The sequence below is a fragment of the Symsagittifera roscoffensis genome, chromosome 6 (assembly GCF_963678635.1).
Source record: "Symsagittifera roscoffensis chromosome 6, txSymRosc1.1, whole genome shotgun sequence".
Classification (NCBI taxonomy): Eukaryota; Metazoa; Xenacoelomorpha; order Acoela; family Convolutidae; genus Symsagittifera; species Symsagittifera roscoffensis.
In genome coordinates this window covers 38,531,199-38,558,982 of record NC_087067.1, presented here as the reverse complement: position 1 = coordinate 38,558,982, position 27,784 = coordinate 38,531,199, and the positions used below count along the sequence as shown (strand labels likewise).

The following is a 27,784-nucleotide window of genomic DNA, read 5'->3' as shown; positions in this document are numbered from 1 at the left end:
GTAAATGAAAATCAATTTTTCCCTTCAAAAGACACAGACTAAACTGACTAACCCGGTAAAACATAAGCCGAAACTATTTAGACCGAATGAAGTACGGGCTAGTATATTTAAAATTACAGTAGTAAATTAACAACACATGGAACTACATAATTGCTTGCAACTAAAAAAAAGTTTGCAGCTTTAGAGAAAACCGTGATGCGGCAATTAAACCGACACCACGGTTTAAGCAGACTAACAAAAAACCGAAAACTCAATTTTTCCAGGAAAAAATTTTCCAATTTTATACATACTGAAAAAACAAACCCCAGGTCTTGACAACCGCATTTCATGTAGACCAAGAGGAAAGGAACCGGGAAAATGGCAACATCCAATAACAAAGCAAGTTCAATTTCTTACAAATAGGTAAGAAAAGTACGGGGAAAATCTAGCTCCCTAGAATACACTTGCACCCGCAAGTTTAAAGAAACTTCGAGCTTCAAGAAAAAATATATCACCTTGAAGCTGCTAGATCTCAACAAATCTTTTAAATTGAAACTTTTAAAATCGAACTTGACTTTTTCTTTTCCCTCACTTCTCTATTTTTACTGGTATAAATTTTGTCCATAATTTCCGAGTGTTTTAAAACTTCACATGATAACTAAATGATCGATTTTCAAACCATCTCGTTCCACCTTAAAGAGAGGAAAATTCGCTTTCCTCAAAAAAAAATCAAATTTAGGGGAGAATAACTTCCAAAAATTTCCATAAGAAAACGTCAAATGAGTGTCTTCACGTCGTTCATTCAGTGGGATCAGGCGCGAATTTCTCGAGGGGGTAGGGCGGATTTTCAAAACATTTTGAAAATTTTGTCGACCTTTTCTTTAGGTCGACCAAATTGATTTTCTGAGCTCTTCCAAATAACTATGAAGACCCGATTTTGACCAAATGTTATTGGCCGCATGCAAATTTTTGAAAAAAAATATGCGTTTTAGGGCACTCTTTAGAAACTTTTGACCAAAAATTGCGTCTTTTCACCGCGCGCTCCCCCCTCAAAATTAATATATGTTGGTGCCCAATGCACCTTTAATAAAATTTCTAGATCAGTCATCCAAAACTGGATATCTCAAAATCCGCCCCTAAATCCGCTACTGAGTGGGATCAAGAATTATGAATTTTGTGATAAAATAAGGACAATACGAGAAAGCTGGAACAACAAGTTTTTTCAGCCGGGAGCGTCAACAAAAAAATCATAGCAAGTCGTTCACATTTTTTCGTGCCATTTGCATTTGTTATTATAAAGCGTCACTTGCCTTCCACTTACATCAGAAATTGAAGTAAATGCTAAAAGAAACTGAAAATCAAACAGCAAAATAAAAACAGCAATTTTAGAGAAAAAAGCTACACAAATTCACTACGTTCATTAACACTAAAAACATTAAGTCGCAGACCCGGTAAAACATAAGCCGAAACTATTTAGACCGAATGAAGTACGGGCTAGTATATTTAAAATTACAGTAGTAAATTAACAACACATGGAACTACATAATTGCTTGCAACTAAAAAAAAGTTTGCAGCTTTAGAGAAAACCGTGATGCGGCAATTAAACCGACACCACGGTTTAAGCAGACTAACAAAAAACCGAAAACTCAATTTTTCCAGGAAAAAATTTTCCAATTTTATACATACTGAAAAAACAAACCCCAGGTCTTGACAACCGCATTTCATGTAGACCAAGAGGAAAGGAACCGGGAAAATGGCAACATCCAATAACAAAGCAAGTTCAATTTCTTACAAATAGGTAAGAAAAGTACGGGGAAAATCTAGCTCCCTAGAATACACTTGCACCCGCAAGTTTAAAGAAACTTCGAGCTTCAAGAAAAAATATATCACCTTGAAGCTGCTAGATCTCAACAAATCTTTTAAATTGAAACTTTTAAAATCGAACTTGACTTTTTCTTTTCCCTCACTTCTCTATTTTTACTGGTATAAATTTTGTCCATAATTTCCGAGTGTTTTAAAACTTCACATGATAACTAAATGATCGATTTTCAAACCATCTCGTTCCACCTTAAAGAGAGGAAAATTCGCTTTCCTCAAAAAAAAATCAAATTTAGGGGAGAATAACTTCCAAAAATTTCCATAAGAAAACGTCAAATGAGTGTCTTCACGTCGTTCATTCAGTGGGATCAGGCGCGAATTTCTCGAGGGGGTAGGGCGGATTTTCAAAACATTTTGAAAATTTTGTCGACCTTTTCTTTAGGTCGACCAAATTGATTTTCTGAGCTCTTCCAAATAACTATGAAGACCCGATTTTGACCAAATGTTATTGGCCGCATGCAAATTTTTGAAAAAAAATATGCGTTTTAGGGCACTCTTTAGAAACTTTTGACCAAAAATTGCGTCTTTTCACCGCGCGCTCCCCCCTCAAAATTAATATATGTTGGTGCCCAATGCACCTTTAATAAAATTTCTAGATCAGTCATCCAAAACTGGATATCTCAAAATCCGCCCCTAAATCCGCTACTGAGTGGGATCAAGAATTATGAATTTTGTGATAAAATAAGGACAATACGAGAAAGCTGGAACAACAAGTTTTTTCAGCCGGGAGCGTCAACAAAAAAATCATAGCAAGTCGTTCACATTTTTTCGTGCCATTTGCATTTGTTATTATAAAGCGTCACTTGCCTTCCACTTACATCAGAAATTGAAGTAAATGCTAAAAGAAACTGAAAATCAAACAGCAAAATAAAAACAGCAATTTTAGAGAAAAAAGCTACACAAATTCACTACGTTCATTAACACTAAAAACATTAAGTCGCAGAAGACATTAAGTTTTAGCGCAGAAGAGCCAGAAGGCGGTTAGATAAGCTACAGAAATCATTGACAGAAAAGTTTTTCATTCAGTCTTCAAAAAAAAACTTTCCTGGAGTTGGAGGTGCAGGTGGTGGGGGAGGGGGAGGCGGTCCACCAGCTACTACAGGAGGTGCCGGTGGTGGGGGAGGGGGAGGCGGTCCACCAGCTACTACAGGAGGTGCCGGAGGTGGGGGAGGGGGCGGCGGTCCACCAGCTACTAAAGGAGGTGCCGGTGGTGGGGGAGGGGGAGGCGGTCCACCCACCACCTCAAGAGGTGGAATTAGTACTGGCGAATTTTTTGATGACTTGAAGCCAGTCTTTTCTAAAAATTGATCAACAATTCGGGTACAATTAATAATTTCACAGGAGAAAGATGTTATTTCCAAAAATTAATGCCATTTAATCCATTCAAAAAAACCCTAAGCTCTTTATATACGATTTTGTTTTGTTTCGCTCGATAAATTGCGAAAAGCGAATGATTTTAACAGCCGATTTCAAAAAAGTTACAAAATATTCGGGATTGCACACACACACAATAACGAGAGAAATGAAATATCGATGGAAGCTTTTGACAGAAAATGAAAAAACGAAAAAAGACCCGACAAATCTGTCGAGAAATATTAATGACAACGTATTGGATTCAAGTATGACTGTTGCGCCAGAGTACAAAAGTCTTAAGTCCAGCCTTTACAACAAAACGTGAAACTTTTTTTCCTCCAAATTCAACAACGGTGACAAAAGTTTGTACACAGAGGCGGAGCTATGCTTCGCTAATACTAGCGAGAACACGACAAAAATCAGCTTTATAGTGCAAAAGGAGAAAGAAGAAATAAGCCACGAAATAATAAAAAGTCGGCTACGTCTCGGAATCTAACCAACTGCGACCTAGAGATTATGAATCGCATGCACTAACATACTAACCACGGACGCTTAATTAATCACAACACTACACACAAATAAATCAGCTATAGAGAACTTTCCATATAAGTGAACACTTTCACTGAAAACTTTTATTTGCGACTACGTTAGAAAAAAATGCGCACTAATACACAAACGCGACCAAGCTCGCTAGTGAGATACCTGGAAAGGGGCGATTAACTAAAAAGCAAATGGCGCTCAAACGGCTTCAAACAAAAAGTCAATCATTCTTGCCCATGATAATGATGCTGGTCTTACCACATTCGCTTCAGACAAAAAATTTGACACTTTGTGTTTAATTCAGATGCAATATTGAGCATCGAACATTCAAATCAACAACACCTCATACGATGAGATCCATGTATCGTACAGGATATACGAATATCGATCAATGTTTGCCGTTAGTTTTCGGACTCTTGATGGAAAATCAGCCTGTCAAAACCAAAACTTTTTCAAATAATCGGCGAACAAAACCAAACGCTTGACAAGTCAAAGATGGGCCCCACCAGCCGTTGTGACAGACTACAAACGAGACAAAATTTCGGTCCTTGAACAGATTTTCCGAAACAGAGCATTTCGAGTGCTATTTTCACATCACTCCGGCGATTTTCAGAAATGTATTGGAAATTGGTCATCCAAAATCCTAATGGAAGACTTTTTCCTGTAAAAAACTAACAAAAAAATCAGCAAGACCTATATAAGAGTACTAAATACGTTCATTACTCTTAAACACTGACTTTCTTGAAAAAATCTCAAAGCTCCAAGCCTTCTAAGCTCTTTGAATTTCTAAAACAGTTTATGATTGGCGGTTTTTTGATAACATTAACCCATTTAGAGAAAATTGGATCAACGGGTAAAGTGTTTATTCCGCTGGGAAACCTTGAAAACAAATTCCACTTTCGAAACTAAAATTCGTTCACGTTTTTTTTGCGCCATTTCCACGTTCGTATTTGCATAAAGCTATTTACGTAATTTTCAGCGGATGAATTTCAATTAACTCAAAAAGTGCATATATACCTAAGTGCATCAATATTTTACGACTTTTTCCTGAAAACATAAAAAAATCATCAAGACCTATAAAAGAGTCTCCACTACGTTCATTACTCTTAAAAGCATACAGCCAATTTCTTCTTATAAAACGGTAGATATTTAATTTTCCTGCTATTTGAGAAAATACTTATTAAATGCCTAAGAGAACTAAATACTTTCATAACTCTTAAACACTGACTTTCTTGAAAAAATCTCAAAGCTCCGAGCCTTCTAAGCTCTTTGAATTTCTAGAACAATTTATGATTGGCGCTTTTTTGATAACATTAGCCCATTTAGAGAAAATTGGATCAACAGGTAAAGTGTTTATTCCGCTGGGAAACCTTAAAAATAAATTCCACTTTCGAAACTAAAACTCGTTCACGTTTTTCGCGCCATTTCCACGTTCGTATTTGGAGAAGGCTATTTACGTCACTTTCAGCAGATGAAATTTAATTGAGCTCAAAAAGTGCATATATACCTAAGTGCATCAATATTTTAAGACTTTTTCCTGAAAACAAAACAAAAAAATCAACAAGACCTATATACGTTCATTACTCTTAAAAGCATACAGTCAATTTCTTCTTATGTAACGGTAGATATTTAATTTTCCTGCTATTTGAGAAAAATAGTTATTAAATGCCTCTGCGACTTCGTGTTTCAATTCAGTAACCAGCTCGTTGGTGTTAATCATTTCACCTATATCTGGCATTGTCCTACCAGACTTTCAAATGATTTAAAAATTTATAAAAATGTCTTTATTCGACAACTTTCCTAAAAAATAGTTGATTTATTGATCCATATTTCGCTGGACCTTTTCCTTTAGCTGGGTATAGTCAAGTGTGATATGGCTAATGCTATTCGAAAGACATGAAAATGGATACAAGAATTGAAAACAGAAAATTGCGATTTTGCGTTAAGAAAAAAGTATACTGATCTTATACTTATACTACAACACTACTCTCCCAAACTCGCTTGTGCAATAAGTTAAGTATATATTTAACAAGCAATCAGCGCCTGATCAAAATACCACTAAAATTATTACGTTCATGAAATCAATGCTGGCGAATATTTCCGCTACAAACTTGCTTTTTGAGCATTTACAATTATATCTAATTTCTCTATGACCTGCTCAAACTGAGTGTACACACAAAGCAACACGAAGCACTTACTCTGATTCAAATAGTCTTTGGCAAGCTTGACATCTACATTTTGTTTCTCACACTAAAACCACAACAAAAATTCTTTTTGAAATAAACTTTTACTTGGTACGATTTGATAGAAAACATGTCAAATGATCCAACCTTTTCCACCAACTCATTCAGAATTTTTTCACATTCAGACAATTGCACTTCCAGCTCAAGTGTCCGTTGCGTATTGGCCGGAGCCTGTAAATGAAGCAAATAACATTAAGCCAGAACTAAACATCGGAAATTTATTTCACCAATTTCGTTGAAAGTTGAATTTAGTTTCCGAAGAATGATGAGTCCGTTTGCTTGTGGTAAATAAAAGAAGTCTGTTGAAAATATCGGCTCAAATTGTAGAACTTGTAGAAATAGATTCAGAACTTGGTAAAACTCACTGATTTGTCTTTGCTTTCTGTGCCTTCTTTTGCCTGTGCGGCTCCAGCAGTCGACCTTCCACTTGAAACTCCCTCAGACTAAAAAAAAAAAACTTTTTTGTTTGCATATCTAAGAAGAAAATTTGTTTTTAACATGAACAGTGGATCAAGTTAAATGGAGTAACTAAAATCTAAACACGGTCAATTTAGCCTACTCGGAGCAGGGTTGGGAAGTTTTTTAACGTGGTTATTTACCATTCAATTTGACTTCAATGTTATTTATGTTTTCTAACAGTGATTTTAGCTATTTCATAGAATGCGGGTATTTCTTTGGAAATTACTACGCATATAACTGTTTTTTGGATTGAATATCTTTCCGCTGTGGGTTGGGGGGGGGGGAGGGGGGTGATATGAATTTTTGAGTGCTGAATTTTTTCAGTTCTGGAATTTTGGTTTATTTTCGGAATTCTTCAACGTGATATATTCACGTATGGGAATCTCAGAGCCCAACTTGGCGTCGAGAAAGCTGGGAAGCTGGCATTTCTCTTCAGGAAAAAAATTAATGCTTCTTAGTGAATTATTTAACAATTTTACATAAATAACATGTTTTTTTTCAACAGTTAACTGTTACTTTGTTATTTTCAAAAACATAATACAATTTGCCAACCCTGACTCGGAGAGGAGGGGAGGTTTGGGGGTTCTGAGGTTGTAGATTAACTGTGATACCCCGAACAATTTTTCGTTTTCGTCACCTGCATTTTTAACTTTTCATTCCCTAGTCAAGAATATCCACCCATGCAATGGACTGGTTCAACTATTAAGCATGTACAAATTTCGTACCTAGTAACAAAAACGCCCTTTGAAATTTAGGAAAGATAGTGAAAGAGAATATAGTCTAATATAACTTCAACAGCCATCATTTAGAGACAAAACTTCAGTATTCTTTACCTCAAGTTCTTCTGCACGTTTGCATATGCTGTCCATGAAATCCTTCATGCTCCAGTCATCCTTGAGCAGGATGCCATTTGAGAAGTCGAGGTGCTCTCTCTTCCTGTTCACCAGGAGCTGCGATATGCATTCTGTGATGACTCGGAAATAAGCCAATCTAAACAAGAATTGCCTATTAATATGCATTTTGCACAAAAAAAATTCCGACCAAAGTTAATTTTAAAAAAAGTTATCGTTTTTCGCGCGTTTGGGATGAACTCCTGAAAAAAAAGTCAACATACATTTAGACAAGAGTCAATGAATGCAAGTGAACAGCAAAACATACAGAATTATTTAAAAAAAAATTTCAACTTTCGAATTTCAAAGAAAATATAGGACCTTGCCTTTTAGCTCTTTGAATTTCAAAAACAAATTAAGATTGGCATTTTTTGCTGGGTCATCTGATTATTTAAATTCGTTTTTGAAATTGAAAGTCGGTAACATTTTTGTGAACTTTACATTTTCGCTGCTCAATAGTGGAGTTTGTAAAAGAAATGAACTGACATTAAAAAGAAATCAAAAACCAAACCACGAAAAAGAAATTTCAGCCTGAACAAATTTTAAGACTTCTCCTTTTTAAAAAATGAAAATAAATCATCACGACCTATATAAGAGTCTAAAATACGTTCATCGACACTAAAAACAAAAACAGCAAGACTTATATACGTGTTTTCGTTTTTTGCATAGACCATTCTGAGCTGTAAAAACAAAACAACCACGAAACTCATTTCTTTTAGGTTTAGACCTTTTGAAAATAATAAAAATTTATTGTATCCCTGTTTTTCTCTCTGTAAAACATGAATTTAGTAGTTTAGAACGTTTTTAAAAAGTTAAACAAGAAAATTAACACGTCGCCGCACATTTGATTGCGTAACGGCAATTTTTTGCACTTTCAACAGCTGTTTTTGTTAATTCATTACAGTATTTCATACAGAAAGTGGAAGCCTCGCTGCTCAAACACTAGCTAGAAAAACCAGCTCTATTAAATTGAAATGAAAAAAAAAACGAGAAATAAGCCTCGAACTAGAAAAAACTTTTGCTATATATCAGATTCGAACCTGCTACCTCGAGATTCGGGGTTTCACGTTCTTGCATCTGCGCCACCTGCCCTTGAAAGTTTGCTAACATTAGCCGCTAATGATGCACGAAAAGAGTCAATGAATGCAAGTAAACAGAAAAACAGTGAATTATTTCATGAATGCAAGTAAACAGAAAAGAGTGAAAAAATTTCAAATTTCGAATTTCATAGAACAAAATACATGGCCTTGAAGCTCTTTGAATTCCAAGAAAAAAATATGATTGACATTTTTTTGAAGAAATTAACCTAATTTGAAAAAAAAACTGGGTCAATAAGTAAAATGTTAATTTCACTGGGAAATCTGATCATTCAATTCCAATTTCGAAAGTTGAAGTCGATCACGTTTAGCAAGCCCTTTACATTTCTGCTGTTCAACAGTCGAGTTTGCTTTCGCTTTAACTTGAAAAGTAATCAAGTCAAACCGCGAAAAAAAAACTTTCATGACTTTTCCTAAAAAAAAACTTTAAAAAAAATCCCTACCTACATAAAAGTCTGAACTACGTTCATCTACATTTTACCAGTATATAAGAGTCTCGCGTCTTTTCATCTGTGTCGCGGTCGCTTAGCGCTGGCATTAACTAGCCACAAATAAAGCAGAGAACAGATTGACACGATTATAGCAAAATACCAATGAGCACTTTTTTTGCGTTGGAAAAGTATGGAAAAAATAGTCACACTAATACTCTACGCTCGCTACGCTAGTGTTACCATATATTGAAGTTTTAATCCTGAAGTTATGAAGTTGATATTGAGAAGAGTACACGATGATCCTAGCAGGCCACTTAGAAACAATTAATCTAACCTCGTGTACTCATCGTCATCTTTGAAGAAGAGCATCAGCTGAAGTGCTGTGAGGAGGTACTTCTCACTGTCTGTGTTCTGGAGGGAAGACCTCAACAGTTTGAAGGTTTCTTCTGAGCTTTCAAGACACTTTCTAAGACTGTCGTGATGACCATCCTATCAAAACATTACTGGTCAAATGGAGAAGTTAAATTATAAGAAGTTTTCATGTTATTTGGGGCTTTAACTAGAAAAAATGTTATATATGATGTTATAATTCTTGCTGATTGCTTTTCACGGAATAATTTTACCCGATAAAGTTGTGAATTCAAGGTTGCATTGCGTAAAAACGAACCAAAAAGTTTTGGAGATTAATTTGGCCTTCTTCGTAAAAATGTTGCTTTGAGCAACAAGATTATCAAGGTTGGCAAGGCTATCCGAATCACAAACAAGCTCAGATAATTTCAAGATTCTGGTTCGCCTGAGATCCGTACTTTGCTAATTTATGCAGAAAAAGGAATAAACATGGTTTTAAACGCATTTATAGATATAGCGTTCCGTTCATTTATAGTTTATCCTGGACAGGCTATCATATAGGCACAATGCATGTCAATAAGAGATGTCTCGAATTCAGCCATTTCGGGTATCCTAGCTCCTCTTAAATGCAAACTTCTATAACCAATTAGTACAATCGATCGAATTTACTAGACCAATAACTATTGAAAAATTTCAAAAGCCTCCCCTGAAAATGACTACAGACAAGTGATTCCTGAAAGTGATCTCATTTCGAAAATCACAAGGGATCCCATTTCGGACATCCCAATTCTATTTGAAGGCACACTTCCAAAACCATTTAGTACCATCAACCTAATAGGCTAGATCACAATCTCTCGAAAAAGAATTCTGTGAAAGTGATTACTGACCAGCTTCTCCGATAGTTTCTCTGGCACAGTGAAGCACAAATGGTAGACTAAATTGGCAAGTTCGTCATTACTGTCCACGACTAACAAGTCCGGGTACTGGTCATACAAGTCCTGTCTCTCTTTGGCCTGTTTGTCGTTGCTGTTCCCCTCCCCGTCTGCACCTTCACCTGTCGTGTCGTGATCCTCACGCAGTTCTTCCTCACGGATACGCCTTCGATTCACCAGCTCAACTCTTAGTCTCTACACCATCGCACACAACAAATTAATTTCAAAAGACTGGCTAATTATACTTTGCATCATCTTTCGAACCGTAATGGGAGCGAACTTAAAGATAGAAACTTTTTTTTTAAAAAAAAACTTGAGACGCGCTCTAAGACCTGAAAAACAAAGAAAACGCAGCACAAGTAATTGTTCCTGAAATTGTTTTCGCATATACTGTGGCATAAAACAAATTATGTTTTTAGAGCTTTTGTGAAAGGATGGAGACAAATAATGAGGGAAGGGATTGAATGCGTTTGAACCCGTAATAATTTCGAGTTTTCAAAATATTTCGAAGTAGTTCTTACTTCTAGCTGGTCGTTAATTTTGAGGCGGGAGAACTCGGCCTTGATGACCATGAGGTACTCTATCTGATTGCGTTCTAGTAGCTTGTCGAAGAACTTCTGAATGCATTGCAAAACGTAGAACTAAAACAAAATGAAAGCTCAAGAATAAATGAAACTTTTCAAAGTTTTTTAGAGAAAACCTCGCTGATGGATGATGCAATCGTTCTTTTAAAGTCTGGAAAAAAGAATTCATCTTAAAACTGAATGCAGAACTCAAAAATGCGGACAAAACAATTATCCTTACTGATCTTACAACAAATCTTTCCTTTGTCAATTAATTTGTCAGTGTCCAAAATAAAAGATCTAGAAAACAAAATTCATATCTTATATACGCATGTTGAACTCAATCAATTTGATAAAATTCATAAGCTCTACACTTGCTACCTGCTGCTTCATCCACCAATTTTTAAAAAAAAAATTTGATTAAAAGGGCGGATGTTCAAGACCCACCATGATCGGTGCTCGTTCCTTGAGGGTGAGGCAATATTATCCAGCCCAGAAAAACAACCAAAAAAGGCATGTAAGTCTTAACCAGAAAACCAGAAAACAAAAACTCACAATAATTTTGAGTCCATTGGGGTATCTTTTGATCTCGTTGGCGTAGTCCGGTTCTGGCGGATTTGATCCGTCTTCTGGTTTCTGATCCGGAAAGGGCTTCTCCATGAGAGAACTGTCGTTCACATCTTTGGCGTATATGTCCAACATGTTTGCTAAGGGTGTGAATCGCTCGTATTTTTCCAAATTGATCAAAAAGTTGTCGTCGTCTCTTCTCCTGATTGTCTCAGCAGCCGAAAATGCCTCCAGTACAATAGGATACCTGCAAATTTTACCAATTTTGTTCAAAAGAAAACGAAGTTCGAGCCTTAATAACCCCAAAACTTGCGCTAACTGCTGTATGGCAGCAACTGCAACACACAGAGATACCGCATTTTTGTTTTTTCATGTTATTTCGCATCACGATGAGCCATCAAACGCAATCTTTGGAAATTATCGCAAGGTCCTTGAAAATGAGTCATTACATGTATTGGTCACTGAGTTTGATTCCCATTAGCGGTGCTAGGAACTGTAGCGTCTCCAGAGTAAGTGTCTGTTTTGCCTCGGACGTCGGATCCCAGCCCAAGCACATCACGATGTAGCCCAGATTCAAAAACATCCTCTCCCTTTCCTGTTCCCGCTGTTTGCTCATGTTATCTGTACCCAAAGCCACGCTCTGGGAGAGTCCAGAGTACGTGTCCAGAAATACGACTAGACCTGCTTTGCAGTTACACATGCATCGCAGGGAGCGGAGAGTGTTCAGTTTGGTCTCTGTGAAGTGGTCCTTCTCTTTTTTTATAGGCTTTTCTTTTTCTTTCTCTAGTTCGAACGCACGTCTGAAACAATCAGACCATACGTAAACCCATCAGTCAAAAAAATACCGGATAGCGTGGGCCTTTATATAATCAATTGACAAGCAACGGAGCAATATCTCCATAACGGCAGACTTTGATACCATCGAAGCATTAGAACAAATGACAATAAAACAAGATATAAAGATATGTACTAACTTGAGTGCTTTCATGATTCCAACAAGCCCGTCTTCACCAAAATTGCGTATCCAGCTGAAACATATGCCAGTTTTCGTAATTTGTAGTATTATTAAATCATCATCATATATATGTATGCGGCCCTATATCTTTTTCGAAAAAACAACGCGACAAGAAAAAAAAACGTCACATGTACTTCAAGATGTAAAGCTACACTATTTTCTGACGCCAAGCATTCATAAAAACCCTATAAGACCTTGTAAAAACCCAAATCTATAGTGCTTAAGTCTTTCAGATCATTTCTCCGATTTCACGATGAATGATTATTTCTGTCTACTTACTCGACTGTGCAGTATCTGAGGACCTGTGAGAGTTCCTTCATCAAGTCAGACATCTCCTCTATGCTTTTGTTCTTGATGGTGTGCAGCTGATTCTTGAAGTGCTGAGGGGCATCCTTCCTCTCTTCGTCCCCTCCCTCCGCCCCAACTGCCACTTCACTCGAGTTCGCATTGGCCAGACCTTCAAGTAGTAAAACTCATCAATAATACAAAACACTCGCTTAAAGTGCTAATTAATAAAGTTGATGTGAGTGAGTGTCGGCAAATAAAACTCCAGCTAGTCAAGTCAACAACTGTTAATGAAATTATAACCGTGTCTAAGGGGCATTAAATCATTTCTCATCATTCTCCATCTTTTTCATTCATTGGCCATATTTTACATCGTCCAACGAAAATCTAATTGGCTTTTTCCCAACAAAAAATATAGAGCCTTTAGAAAAATCGCATGTCCGATCAATAGAAGATATAATTGTATAAAGAGTAGCAAAGGTTCTCTCTTTTAATCTGCTCCTGCAGTTTGGACAATTTCTCGCGTTAATTATCGTCTCGTAACACCGACCTTCTATCTTTAGGAGCTCGAGTGGTTTCTGAGTGGCAAATGCGAGTACGAACTTGTCCATATCTATAGCACTAGTCGTAGCACCTCCCCCTTTCTTGGCCTTCATCAGCTCCTCCAGTTTGCCCCCGAGATTCATGCTCTCCTGTAAAAATCACACGAAACATCACATGTTATGATTTTATTGTAATTACTTTGTGATGAAAAAATTACAGAACCAATGCTTTGTGCATTAACACAAAAAAATTATCATTTTCGACAGCTGATTTTCTCGGAGTTCAAAAATTTGCAGGTTTTTCATAGCAAAAACGTAAACATAAGAGCGCTCAAACCAACTGAGCATGATACTATGAATTAATTAGCTTGCTTGATTCATGGCAAAAATGAACAATATTATTTCTTTTAATTGACTTACGAATGCTCTTTTCAGCAGTAGAGTGTACTTTTCCTGGTCATTCTCCTGCAGATACTTGATCCTCTCACGAATGCTCTTGCCCCCACCCACATCACCTCCCCCTCCTTCTGCAGACCCATATGCATCTGATATTCCGAACACAGTCTGGTTCCTGGACTCCCCCTTGCCATCTCCATTGAGCGCCTCGGGGATACCGACTAGAGTGCTTTGATTTCTCTTTAACCAACAGAAACAATTGGATAACACTTTCCACTTTCAAAGGTTTACTTTTGTTGTTAAACTCAAACTCAAAGTTGGAACTTAGAATTTAAAATCAAATTTTGACTTATTTTCAGTTGAAATTCAGAGCATTAATTTATTACACTATACAGAGAGCGCGGATTTCATACATAGTAAAATCAAAAAGGTGTTTTCTTTCTAACTTATTGAAACTTATAAAATTGAAACTTACAAAAAGTTTCAACTTTCCTGGAGACAACTTGACTAAGTTAAGTTATGGTCCTTTCCATAACTCATATAAGTGTTCTGGAAAATAAGCCAACATTATCTACTTATTGCCAGATAAAAATAAGCCAAAACTATCCTTTATTGCAGATTAAAATCGATGAATGAACGCACTTCGCACGATACTCACATTCTTATCTTTCCGTTTCTTCATTTTAGTCGAAGCCTTTCAGATTATCCACTGCACATCTTCAAAAATACTTTGAAATCTAAGTCAACTCTCGTTTGTTGTCATGAAAAATGGGCCATACTATCTGAAAGACAATTAAAATGAAGCACAAAAAACTGAATTGAATGACACAACATTACCCATCTTTCCTGTAATGTTATTTAAAACAGCCATGGCACTATTGCAAAAGCGTTAGTTACATGATTCATATTACTTTTGATATCCTGATAATTTCCTTCAATTTTATTATTATATCTGGACAGTCTTGCTCGAATCCATAATGACAGATATTTAAAACCCTGGCATATTGGGAAGGGGTGATCTGAACAGAATAGTCCAAGATCAGAAAGGGTCTAAAAGCAGAACGAGCTAATTAGCCGAAGCTATAATTAGCAGACTATTTTTACCCGCTTGTAAAAGTTAGCCGTGAACATTTGTGCAACATTTCTCACAGTACCAGACATGTCGGTTTGTCTAATAAGGCAGGCCTAACAATAACAAGGATAGCGGGTTACTTTGCAAGTAGCACAGAATGTTCCGACCAGAGTCTAAAAAAAGATATATAATTTTTTCAAATTAGTGTGATTTTTCTGCGCGTTGTGATAAAACGATCTAAGCAAAAAAACTTGAAATTAGCAATATTCGACAGTCTCAAAAAAGGCACACTGAACTTTTGTAGAAAAATGAATACAAAAAAACTTTTGAGTAAGTTTTTTTGAGTTCAAAGTTTTCAATTCCCAAATGGCGCTACAAAAAGCTTCCAAAAACAACTTAAGTTGAGTATAACTAAATTTTCACGGCCTAAAAAAGGCAAAAATAAGCAATTGTAAGCCTGCTCGCTTACATTATATGCTCGAATTAAGACTAAAAATCGGAATTCTTAAACCTGTTTTTCTCGATATTGGGACAACTTTTTGGAAATTTTTGAATGTCGTTTGAATCACCACTGAAAGGGCTTTATTATGGTATATCACTCGACCCATTATTATTTATGGTACCTGATTTTGCGTGGAAAATAAAAATACACTAAAACACACCCGAATACAAAGTTCCTCTCCATTTTTCAAATGGTCGGAACAAAAAAATGTCTGAACATATATGAACCTTCTAATTGCACAAAAAATTTCAATTAAAGTTGATGTTCAACTTCGTATTGACCAATCAGTTTTTGTCTGATCAGCTCTTGAGCTTCCTGGGTCTTTTTTGTGATCAATTTTACTAAGAGCCTTACCAGAAGCAACTAAGAAAGTTTCAAAAATGCGAGTTCAACAATTAAAAACATAGCCAACAAACAGTTGAAAAAGAGTCAATGAACGCAAATAAACAGAAAAAAATCCTTTCTTGTTTTTTTTTGTGAAAAATTCTCTACTTTAAAATTTCCAAAAAAAATGCCTTGAAGCTCGCTGAATTTCTAGAGCAAATTATGGTTGACACCTTTTTTGATAAATTCCATTTTCGAAATAAGAAGTCGATCACGTTTTTCGTGACCTTTACACTTTCGCTTTTCGATAGTGAATTTTGCCTTCCTTTCAACAAAGAAATTGAACTAAAATTACAAAGAAATCTAAAGTCACATCGCAAAAAAGTGAACTTGAGCCTGAACAAATTTTAACTTTTCCTGGAAAAAAAATCATCGAGACATATTAGAGTCTGAACTGCTCATATTAAAGTCATAAAAAATCAGTTCGAGGCCAACTTAGATGAAATTACTTCAAATGCAATTTAGACCTAGCATGGCAAACTGACTGACAGAAGATGAGATGTAAAAGCAGCAAAGCTGGAAAATGGTTCTAAAAAATTTTCATTCAATGGAAAAGTGATGAACCCAAAAACGATTAATATTTTACATGTCAATTATCTTTTATGATTGACACTTTTTCCATTCAACTAACCCAATGAGGGAAAAATTTGATTAATAGGTAATTTTTTTCATTACTCTGGATTTTTGAAAATTTTAATCCCTGTCGAAACTCGAACACACTCACATTAAAATTCTGCTTGTAATTGGAAAGCATAGTTCACCTGCATAGTTAATTGGAATGTCTAGTTTGATAAATGCCAATTCCATACAACAAAATTGTGACCAAAATGAGCACTATTTCAAAAGCGTTTGCTCGGGGAAAAGATTTTTGAGCAAAACGTATCAATCCTTTTCTGTCCGCGTCCAAGCAGAGGGTCCAACTCTCAACAAGTTACAAAAACCTTCCAGTTAGGTAGCTTAATTGAAAAAAAATTGTTAATCAAGAAGATTTATTAGGCAGATCATTTCACAGAAAGGATTCGTTATATTATTTACAAAAGAGAAACATACAAGCGAAAATTACATCTACTTAGGAGAAGTCAAAGTTATTCTGAGAGAGCAATGAGGTATGAGTAGGTAGACTTCGAGTAGTTGGAAAATTGACAAATTGTGCGGAATTATGAAAGCTTACTTTCAATTCTTCATTGGCATAGATTTCATTCTACATTTTGTATTAAATATATTTGGGTATTATAATAAAATTAAATATTAATTTCTAATTCAAATAGTATAGGCCAAAAACCTGTAAAGCAAAAAAGATAAATACATACAAACTGAATCATTTCAAGCCTACTTAGTGAGTAAAGTACAAGAAACGGATACAAAACATTTGCGGATGAGGTTTGAACTCAAGTATGAGTCTACAACTGAAATGCAAGGCGTTATAGAAGGGGCAATGGCCGAGAATTAAAGCTAAATGCAAACAGTTCGACAATTATTTCAAATCATCATATTTTTACAGTGTCATGCGCAGAAAAGTTCGTCGACCTTTCATTTTTTAGGTCGCTCAATTTATTTTCCAGAGGCAATTTTTTAGAAAAAAAAACAGGCTCAATGTGACGCTTCTTGGCAAAATTAAAAAAAATTGACTAAACAATTGCTTTCATGACAAGCACTCGCCCCTCCAACTTTGTGTTATTGGCTCCTAAGGCGACTTAAGAAAATTTTTGAGGTTGGCAAGCCAAAAATGGATATCGTAAAACTATCCAAAGGGGGAATCTTTGCAAATCTTTAGCAACAAAAATTGAAGGTGTGCTCGCTAGCCCTGTATAGTTTGTTGACCTTGTAAATAATTGCCTGCCCATTTGCTTTTGTAAGCCCATTTAACTAGCCAGTCCACTTTTTACATATATTTTAGCTATTGCCAGAGACTTCAAACTTCAGTATCCGGAGTATCCGGATGCAGCTGGGTTAGCCGGTGGAGGTCCACCAGCAGCTCCTCCATCAAAGCCTTTTTCGGCGTCCTGGTTGTTAGACTGGTTCCTGGACGCATACCACTGGTAGAAGTAGAGTCCAGCTAGACCTGCCAGAACTATGAACAGGAATAGAGACCATAGATTGAGAATGACCATGAAAAGGAGAATCAGGGTGGCCACGAGATAGAACAGAGCTCGCTTCCAAGTGTTAAGCCACAGCAAAGCCTGAACAAAACGTAGCTTTATGATAATCAATTTACCGGAAACTAGTTTTTTTTATGATTCCACTACTTCGAAGATCACCCGCGTCAGAACAGACTCGCCGGATTTTCTACAAGCTACAAACAAACAACTAGTAAAAAAGACTATCTGATATAGAATCACGATATGTCATGATTAGTAACTGCAGATCATTTATGTTGAGCTAAACATCTGATTGAATTACATTTAACCATTTGCTGCTATTCATTTCAGCAAATCTTTCGTTCAGATTTCAGCCAAACATGCCTAAATTGGCGAAATTAATATGAGACGCTTTTGTAAGGTTAACTGCACAAATTTTTAAAGATAGTAATAGCATTTCAAATTTCATTTTTGTTTCCATTAAAACTGCTTATACTTTAAGTACTCACTTGGAACATTTTGTAGGGTATGCTGGACTCTGGACAGCACATGAACCTCTGGACGAATTTGCTACACTCGATAGTGGTTGTACATAGGGCCAGCAGCAACAGATAAATACCCAGAATGGAGAAGTCCACCAAACATAGGATGGTAAAAAGCCACAGCATCCCTATAAACCAAAAAAAATCATAATTTATGCAATTCATTAAATTCTAATTCTCGTATATCAATATCGCATTATAAATTTGTCAATTAACTTAATTCCAATATAATAAAAACTGGATCTGGCTATGCTTCAATCTCATCGAAAACGAAAATCGGAAACTTCTAGTGACAATATTGGGGAGTTTTTTAGAAGTAAAGATCATCTTAATGATCTTTGAATGTAAAGTACCCGCAAAAAAATTGATTATCCGCCCTTCAATGTTCCACAATTTCGAGGAGATCCACAAAAATTGTTTTTCAAGATCTCTTGGAAACAGTTCCTTGAACCGTTAATAAAATATTTATTGCTAGGTTTTTAATATTTTGACTGTACCTAAAAACTTGAATTGACAATAAACATGAGAATAGGATTCGGTGTAAGGTACCATTTAACTAGAAAAAATCCTAAACTTCAGTGGTAATTTTGAAGAAATAAATTTTTTCCGTCTACTTGCCTATTGTGACAAAGGACCACACTGTAATGACCATCTCCAAGTTGGTCTGCAAGAAAAACAGAATCTCAGCCATGCTTGTATTCACTCTCTTCACACTAACAACGTCTGAAAGGTAAACACTTGTCCAAATCAAAATTCGAAATCAAACTTGAAGTATTGCACTATCTGAAAAGCAAATTACAGATATAAAAACATTTGGAACAAACGGGTGATAATACTCTGATTGTTCAAACTGTTTGTGCAGATATTAAGAGTATTTACTTTTAGGGCTGAGGTGGTGAAGCATCCTGTACCTACTTACAGAGCCTATACTTCAACTCAAAATTTGTTGGTATAACGTCTTATATAATCAGTGCCTGTTATTTGAGAAAGGAAAAACACTTTTGAGCCCATAAATTTACGAGACCAAAAACAAAACAGAAACAGAGCTTCTCAGCAAAGAACCTTGTCGCTCCTTCCCTTCAGATTTCTCTGATTCAGCCAAATAACGATTATTTTAATCCAACTTTCGGAAGAGCGTGAAGGAACTAATATATAGCGAACAAAAGAGCTTGTATTAATTTAAGTTTTTTCCCGAAGAACCGAAAGTTTTCATGAAAAACTTGGAACCAAAAATTCTATTCCAAAAGTTTCCTTATTTTGTGCGATCCGAAATGAAGCCTGAGACATACTCTTCCCTTGAAATGACCCCATATTAGTTCACCAAGCAAATAAAATATAAGCTGAAATCGTTTGCGCCGAAAGTAAATTTTGAAAGAAAAAAAAACAGCTAAAAATAAGAAATCAAGGCTAGTAAAATTAAAAATTGCAGGAGTAATTCAAAAAAACTAAAAGCAACTACATTGGAAATTGCGCAAGAAAATCAATTCTACGATGTGGCAACCAAGCCGACAACACATTCCTGATCAGATTCAAACCCACGATCCTGGGCGTCCAAGCCGTATTCTTCACCTCCAGGCTAAGAGTCAGACACGCATAGAAAATTGAATTCATTATAAACCAATATTCCAGGGATTCAAGTGATTCTGTTAAACAAGTTGTGAGCACGAAAAAAACTTATGTTCCGATTTGATAACGCTTACTAATCGCAAGCGTAGAAAAATTGGGCATGTCAGCGAATATATTTAACACTCCTATTAAAGTGACTATTCTTTGAACAAAGTTATTTACGGGACAAAGTCTAGCACCCGGTTGCAACACCCTTGCTGATCGCAAGGTTTCGTTAAAAAGGTTTTACTGAAACAGAAACAATTAAAAATGGCCAACAGACAGTTGGAAAAGAGTCAACAAACGCAAAAAAAATGACTCGTTTCAAAACAAATTCAACTTCTGAATTTCAAAACAAAAAAATATGGCCTTCCAGCTGTTTGAATTGAACAAATTTGAGAAAACTGAATAATTAGGAAAAATGTTTCTTCAACTGGGAAATTTAAAAAATAAATTCCATTTTTGAAACTAGAAATCGATACCTTTGTTGCGCCATTTCAATTTTCATAATTGGAGAGTGCATTTTGCTGACTTTCTAGCAATGAATTGAACTTAAAAAAATCATATCTACCTAAGGGCATTTATATGTGCATTCCTCATGAGTATGAATGCACTCCTTTTGCTATTAGATATAAGAGTATTTTAGGATTCAATGACACTTAACTAAACTTTAAGCCAAGCTCCATTTTCAGGCAATTTGCAAACGGTCTACTAAAGAATGTTATTTGCCTTTCCATAAACCAATGAATTTAGAATGACACTAAAAAAATCATATGTCAAATTGCCCAACGAAACTGAGCGAGAAGAACATTTCAAAGGTTTTCCGGTAAAATCAACGACAAAAACTATTCGAGCCAAGCTTTGCAGGTGAAAGTTCAGTTCCTTCATTAACATTGAAAACCACACCTTTGAAGGTGGCAGCTGCTAGAAGTAAAAACCGTATATTTGCGTAATTTTTTTTTACTAGTAATGATCTAATCACAGTTTATATCAGAGAATTTACGAAATCGGTTGGAGGTCCGAAATTTGACAGATGAGATAATTTCCAGAATTCTGAAATTTGCAGCTTACATGCATACAAGATTGCAATGTACACTTTGACTTTCTCTTGCGGCATTTCTTCGCAGCAGCTACTTTCTTTGAAACAGATATGAGTTACATTCTTTCGAGACTAGCTTTTAAACATGAGTAGCTTGGTTAAATCTTCAGCTTCCTCCTTCTACGTGACTTCAATGATTAACTACCTCAAGGTTTCATTGTCAAAGTCCTTTCGCTGTTAAACATGATCTAACATAGCTTCTTCTTGATCCTGTTGTTGTTGATAGCAGTCATAGAAAAAAAAGAAAAATTTATATCTCTCAAATCAAGTTTTATACAACATCGTCAAACATGATGCAGAATCAAAATGACTAAGGATAGGATAGACGAAAAGCAAAGTAAAAACCCACTGAGAGTCTACCCTTGAAAGTGAAGATTATAAATGCTTCTTGATTTAAAATAGAATTTAAGTGAATTATTTTTTTAAATCTGTTTATTTATGTTAAAAAAATGTCTGTTATTTAACAGTTTATCAAGGTTAGCTTAAGGCTAAACTGTGTATACGTCTCGCCATAAATTTAGTCTTACATTTTTAAAATTAAAAAAATCAATTAAGAATTTGAGTTAAAAAGAAATCCTAACTTACATGCTCAGTATTTTCAAACCACGACAAAAGCGCAATACATCTTATATACTATCATTATAAACTAAAATTTAAAAAAAATTAAAAATCACTCAAATTTCACAAAAAGTGCAACTTCTCGCAAATACATTGTTTTAATTCATTTTTTAAATATGAAAAACATAAGATTAAAAACATGGCGAGACGTTTACATAAAGCACCCTTAGGCTAACATTGATATACTGTTAAAAATAAGAAACTTCCTTAACTTAAATAAATTCTTTCTATGATGACTGCCATCAACAACAACAGGATCAAGATGAAGATAAGTCAGAACATGTTTGACAGCGAAAGGACTTGAACACTGAAATTTTGGGGTAGTTAATCATTGAAGTGACAAGGAATCTAAGTGTTAACTAAGCTATTCAGGTTCAAAAGCTAGTCTCGAAGGAATGTAGCTCATATGTTTCAAAAATAGCTGCTGCGAAGAACTTCCGCGTGAGAAAGTCATGAAGCAATTTTTCGAAAACAAAGAAGAATTAGACAGCCGTGTTTTAAGGATAGATTTGCAACCTCTAATCAGCTGATAGCATTTATTCAAAGGTTTTAATTTTCTTTTTATGGGAAAAAACATTTGAAAAATTCGATGTAGTAGATGATTATTGCCAAGTAGGTAATTATCCTTTAACTTATGAACAAATTTCTTCATTATTGGACATAAACCCAATTCGTCAGGAAGTAGATTTTTGACACTTAAAAATAGAATAATTTGGAACCTCCATATGTCAATGCGCATTACTTTTTATTGTTACAGAATGGAAGCTCAAATGTACGAAATTCGATTTTCTTGTTAGATGAACAAAGGTTTATACTGAAAAAGTGGAACTCAAAAAAGATGTCGGGTGTCGTTTTTTCAAAGAACGAAAACAAAGTTTTAGTAAATCATACGCCTAGAGCTCTTGAACAGTAAGAATTTTTTGTCGATAAATGCTCGAGCGATAGTTTCAATTTCTTTTGGAGTAAGTCATTCTGAGAAGTTTCCGTTGCACCATTAAAAGTTGGTTCAAAACAGCAAAGCTTATACCAGCGTAAGCCGATAAGCCATTTTGCATTGTTGGCTTCACGTTTGAATTGTAGTACTTCAACACCACTAATTTAGGAACAAAATGTCTCATTTATGAAATGCCTCCGCAATTTTACATTTTACTTTTGGTATAGGATTGTGAATGATAAGTAAGTGTCAACTAAAACACCATGATATTTGCAAAATACGCCAGGATTATAAACAGTGTTATTTAGTAATATATTGAGGTTGGGAGCACTATTATCAAAACTAACTAGCGTATAACGCACCCTCCGTGCTTCGAATTTTAACAACTCAAAAAAATCCGACTTTATCGGAAAAAACATCTGCATCCTTTGAGGGTATTCTGACAGCACCACTTTACAGCGTTGGTAATTTCAGAAGTTTTTTTATTAGTTTTTTTCAATTCAAATTTTGAAAAAACCATAAAACCTTGAAACTTTTTATTAAATCTAAGTTTATAAAAAATAAAAAAACGTCACATCTCGAAAGCTAAAAGCAACTGAGCAGTTGCATTTGGACGCAAGATTTGCAACTCCTGAGAGTTCTCTGACAGTCCCCAACTATAGGGTTCGGAATTTCAAGTTTTGGAAAAAAAATTCAAATTTTCTGAAATTTTTTTACAAAAAATCACAAATGTCACATCTGGAAAACTACAAATATTTGAGAAGTCACAGAGGCAAGATTGGCAACTCCTGAGAGTACTCTAACAGCCCCCTACTCAAGAGTTGAAATTTGAAATTTTGAAAAAAAAATTTTAAGTTTTCTGAAAATATTTTGAAAAAATAAGAAAAAATGTCATATCTCGAAAACTTCAAGAATTTGAGCAGCCGTATTTGAAGGCTAAAATCACAACTACTGGGAGTGACCGACCTAACAGAGCCTCTTTAGAAATATGGAAGTTTCAAGCTTTGTTTAAGTTTTTTATCTAAATTTTCTGAAAAATTTAGAGAAAAAAATCCTTAAAAAACGTCATATTTCGAAAACTACAAGAATTTGAACATACATATTCAGAGGCCAGATTTGCAAACCCCTGAAAGCACTCTCACAGATTCCAATAACAGGATTAATAATTTCAAAGTTTTGGAACTTTTTAACATCTAAGTTTTTTTGAAAACTTCGGAGAAAATCATAAAAAGCGTCAAATCTCGAAAACTATATGGATTTGAGCAGTCATATTAGAAGGCAAAACTTACACCTACTGAGAGTACCGTGACAGAGCCTCACTACAGAAGTAATAATTTCAAATTTTTCCAAATTTTTTATAGCTAAGTTTTCTGAAAAATTTTGAAAAAATCCTAAAAAAGTCATATCTCAAAAATTACAAGAATTTGAGCAGCAATATTCAGAGGCATGATTCGCAAACCCCTGAGATTACCCTCATCGATTCCAATTAGAGGATTGAGATCTACAAAGTTTTGGAAATTTCAACATTTAAGTTTTTTTGAAAATTTCGGAGAAAATCATAAAAAGCGTCATATCTCGAAAACTGTAGAGATTAGAGCAGTCATATTGGAAGGCAAAATTTGCACCTCCTGAGAGTACCGTGACAGAGCCTCACTACAGAGGTAATAATTTCAAAATTTTCCAAATTTTTTTATAGCTAAGTTTTCTGAAAAATTTTGAAAAAATCCTTAAAAAAGTCATATCTCAAAAATTACAAGAATTTGAGCAGCAATATTCAGAGGCATGATTTGCAAACCCCTGAGATTACCCTCATCGATTCCAATTAGAGGATTGAGATCTTCAAAGGTTTGGAAATTTTAACATTTAAGTTTTTTTGAAAATTTCGGAGAAAATCATAAAAAGCGTCATATCTCGAAAACTGTAGAGATTAGAGCAGTCATATTGGAAGGCAAAATTTGCACCTCCTGAGAGTACCGTGACAGAGCCTCACTACAGAGGTAATAATTTCAAAATTTTCCAAATTTTTTTATAGCTAAGTTTTCTGAAAAATTTTGAAAAAATCCTTAAAAAAGTCATATCTCAAAAATTACAAGAATTTGAGCAGCAATATTCAGAGGCATGATTTGCAAACCCCTGAGATTACCCTCATCGATTCCAATTAGAGGATTGAGATCTTCAAAGGTTTGGAATTTTATACATTTAAGTTATTTTTTGAAAATTTCGGAGAAAATCATAAAAAACGTCATATCTCGAAAACTACAAGAATTTGAGCAGTCATACTTGTCGGCGAAATTCGCAACTGCTGAGAGTACCCTGACAAAGCCTCTTTACAGAGATAATAATTTAACTAAGCTATTCAGGTTCAAAAGCTAGTCTCGAAGGAATGTAGCTCATATGTTTCAAAAATAGCTGCTGCGAAGAACTTCCGCGTGAGAAAGTCATGAAGCAATTTTTCGAAAACAAAGAAGAATTAGACAGCCGTGTTTTAAGGATAGATTTGCAACCTCTAATCAGCTGATAGCATTTAGTCAAAGGTTTTAATTTTCTTTTTATGGGAAAAAACATTTGAAAAATTCGATGTAGTAGATGATTATTGCCAAGTAGGTAATTATCCTTTAACTTATGAACAAATTTCTTCATTATTGGACATAAACCCAATTCGTCAGGAAGTAGATTTTTGACACTTAAAAATAGAATAATTTGGAACCTCCATATGTCAATGCGCATTACTTTTTATTGTTACAGAATGGAAGCTCAAATGTACGAAATTCGATTTTCTTGTTAGATGAACAAAGGTTTATACTGAAAAAGTGGAACTCAAAAAAGATGTCGGGTGTCGTTTTTTCAAAGAACGAAAACAAAGTTTTAGTAAATCATACGCCTAGAGCTCTTGAACAGTAAGAATTTTTTGTCGATAAATGCTCGAGCGATAGTTTCAATTTCTTTTGGAGTAAGTCATTCTGAGAAGTTTCCGTTGCACCATTAAAAGTTGGTTCAAAACAGCAAAGCTTATACCAGCGTAAGCCGATAAGCCATTTTGCATTGTTGGCTTCACGTTTGAATTGTAGTACTTCAACACCACTAATTTAGGAACAAAATGTCTCATTTATGAAATGCCTCCGCAATTTTACATTTTACTTTTGGTATAGGATTGTGAATGATAAGTAAGTGTCAACTAAAACACCATGATATTTGCAAAATACGCCAGGATTATAAACAGTGTTATTTAGTAATATATTGAGGTTGGGAGCACTATTATCAAAACTAACTAGCGTATAACGCACCCTCCGTGCTTCGAATTTTAACAACTCAAAAAAATCCGACTTTATCGGAAAAAACATCTGCATCCTTTGAGGGTATTCTGACAGCACCACTTTACAGCGTTGGTAATTTCAGAAGTTTTTTTATTAGTTTTTTTCAATTCAAATTTTGAAAAAACCATAAAACCTTGAAACTTTTTATTAAATCTAAGTTTATAAAAAATAAAAAAACGTCACATCTCGAAAGCTAAAAGCAACTGAGCAGTTGCATTTGGACGCAAGATTTGCAACTCCTGAGAGTTCTCTGACAGTCCCCAACTATAGGGTTCGGAATTTCAAGTTTTGGAAAAAAAATTCAAATTTTCTGAAATTTTTTACAAAAAATCACAAAGGTCACATCTGGAAAACTACAAATATTTGAGAAGTCACAGAGGCAAGATTGGCAACTCCTGAGAGTACTCTAACAGCCCCCTACTCAAGAGTTGAAATTTCAAATTTTGAAAAAAAAATTTTAAGTTTTCTGAAAATATTTTGAAAAAATAAGAAAAAATGTCATATCTCGAAAACTTCAAGAATTTGAGCAGCCGTATTTGAAGGCTAAAATCACAACTACTGGGAGTGACCGACCTAACAGAGCCTCTTTAGAAATATGGAAATTTCAAGCTTTGTTTAAGTTTTTTATCTAAATTTTCTGAAAAATTTAGAGAAAAAAATCCTTAAAAAACGTCATATTTTGAAAACTACAAGAATTTGAACATACATATTCAGAGGCCAGATTTGCAAACCCCTGAAAGCACTCTCACAGATTCCAATAACAGGATTAATAATTTCAAAGTTTTGGAACTTTTTAACATCTAAGTTTTTTTTGAAAACTTCGGAGAAAATCATAAAAAGCGTCAAATCTCGAAAACTATATGGATTTGAGCAGTCATATTAGAAGGCAAAACTTACACCTACTGAGAGTACCGTGACAGAGCCTCACTACAGAAGTAATAATTTCAAAATTTTCCAAATTTTTTATAGCTAAGTTTTCTGAAAAATTTTGAAAAAATCCTAAAAAAGTCATATCTCAAAAATTACAAGAATTTGAGCAGCAATATTCAGAGGCATGATTCGCAAACCCCTGAGATTACCCTCATCGATTCCAATTAGAGGATTGAGATCTACAAAGTTTTGGAAATTTTAACATTTAAGTTTTTTTGAAAATTTCGGAGAAAATCATAAAAAGCGTCATATCTCGAAAACTGTAGAGATTAGAGCAGTCATATTGGAAGGCAAAATTTGCACCTCCTGAGAGTACCGTGACAGAGCCTCACTACAGAGGTAATAATTTCAAAATTTTCCAAATTTTTTTATAGCTAAGTTTTCTGAAAAATTTTGAAAAAATCCTTAAAAAAGTCATATCTCAAAAATTACAAGAATTTGAGCAGCAATATTCAGAGGCATGATTTGCAAACCCCTGAGATTACCCTCATCGATTCCAATTAGAGGATTGAGATCTTCAAAAGTTTGGAATTTTATACATTTAAGTTATTTTTTGAAAATTTCGGAGAAAATCATAAAAAACGTCATATCTCGAAAACTACAAGAATTTGAGCAGTCATACTTGTCGGCGAAATTCGCAACTGCTGAGAGTACCCTGACAAAGCCTCTTTACAGAGATAATAATTTCAAGTTTTGTGAAAATTTTTATATCTAAGTTTTCTTAAAAAAAATTGAAAAAAATCCAAAAAAAAAACGTCATATCTCGAAAACTACAAGGATTTGAGCAGCCAAAATCAAAGGAAAGATTCGCAATCCTGAGAGTACCCTCAGAATATCCAACAATAGGATTGAGATCTTCAACGTTTTGAAATTTTTTAAAATCTAAGCTTTTGAAAAATTTTTGAAAAAATCATAAAAAACGTCATATCTCTAAAACTACAAGGATTTGAGAAGTGAGAATTGTAGGCAAGATTCGCAACCCCTGGGAGTACCCTAGCAGCACCCAACTACAGGGTGAGAAATTCAAAAGTTGAGAAAATTTTTCAAAATTAAATTTCTAGAAAGTTTTAAAAATCTCCAAAATTGCCTATCTCGTAAAACTAAAAGGATTTGGTTAATCATATATGGAGGCCAGAATCGCAAAACCTGGGATAACTATAACAATTTCCTACTATTGGTTTGCTATTT

At 34.9% G+C, this 27,784-nt stretch overlaps 1 protein-coding gene across 1 annotated transcript in view; it reads right to left on the bottom strand.

Moving 5' to 3' along the window:
• Positions 1–27,784, bottom strand: part of LOC134848174 (protein diaphanous homolog 1-like) — a 47,123-nt gene that overhangs the window by 17,069 nt on the left and 2,270 nt on the right. The window contains exons 2-15 of the mRNA XM_063865538.1: positions 14,177–14,302; positions 13,543–13,758; positions 13,131–13,272; positions 12,575–12,752; positions 12,255–12,308; positions 11,730–12,080; positions 11,269–11,527; positions 10,672–10,791; positions 10,106–10,345; positions 9,205–9,359; positions 7,286–7,442; positions 6,359–6,436; positions 6,081–6,164; positions 5,949–6,000 (exon numbers count right to left, since the gene is read on the bottom strand). Of these exons, the coding sequence (XP_063721608.1) occupies positions 5,949–6,000; positions 6,081–6,164; positions 6,359–6,436; positions 7,286–7,442; positions 9,205–9,359; positions 10,106–10,345; positions 10,672–10,791; positions 11,269–11,527; positions 11,730–12,080; positions 12,255–12,308; positions 12,575–12,752; positions 13,131–13,272; positions 13,543–13,758; positions 14,177–14,200 (2,110 nt within the window). The 5' untranslated portion in view covers positions 14,201–14,302. The remainder of the gene's footprint in view (positions 1–5,948; positions 6,001–6,080; positions 6,165–6,358; positions 6,437–7,285; positions 7,443–9,204; positions 9,360–10,105; positions 10,346–10,671; positions 10,792–11,268; positions 11,528–11,729; positions 12,081–12,254; positions 12,309–12,574; positions 12,753–13,130; positions 13,273–13,542; positions 13,759–14,176; positions 14,303–27,784) is intronic.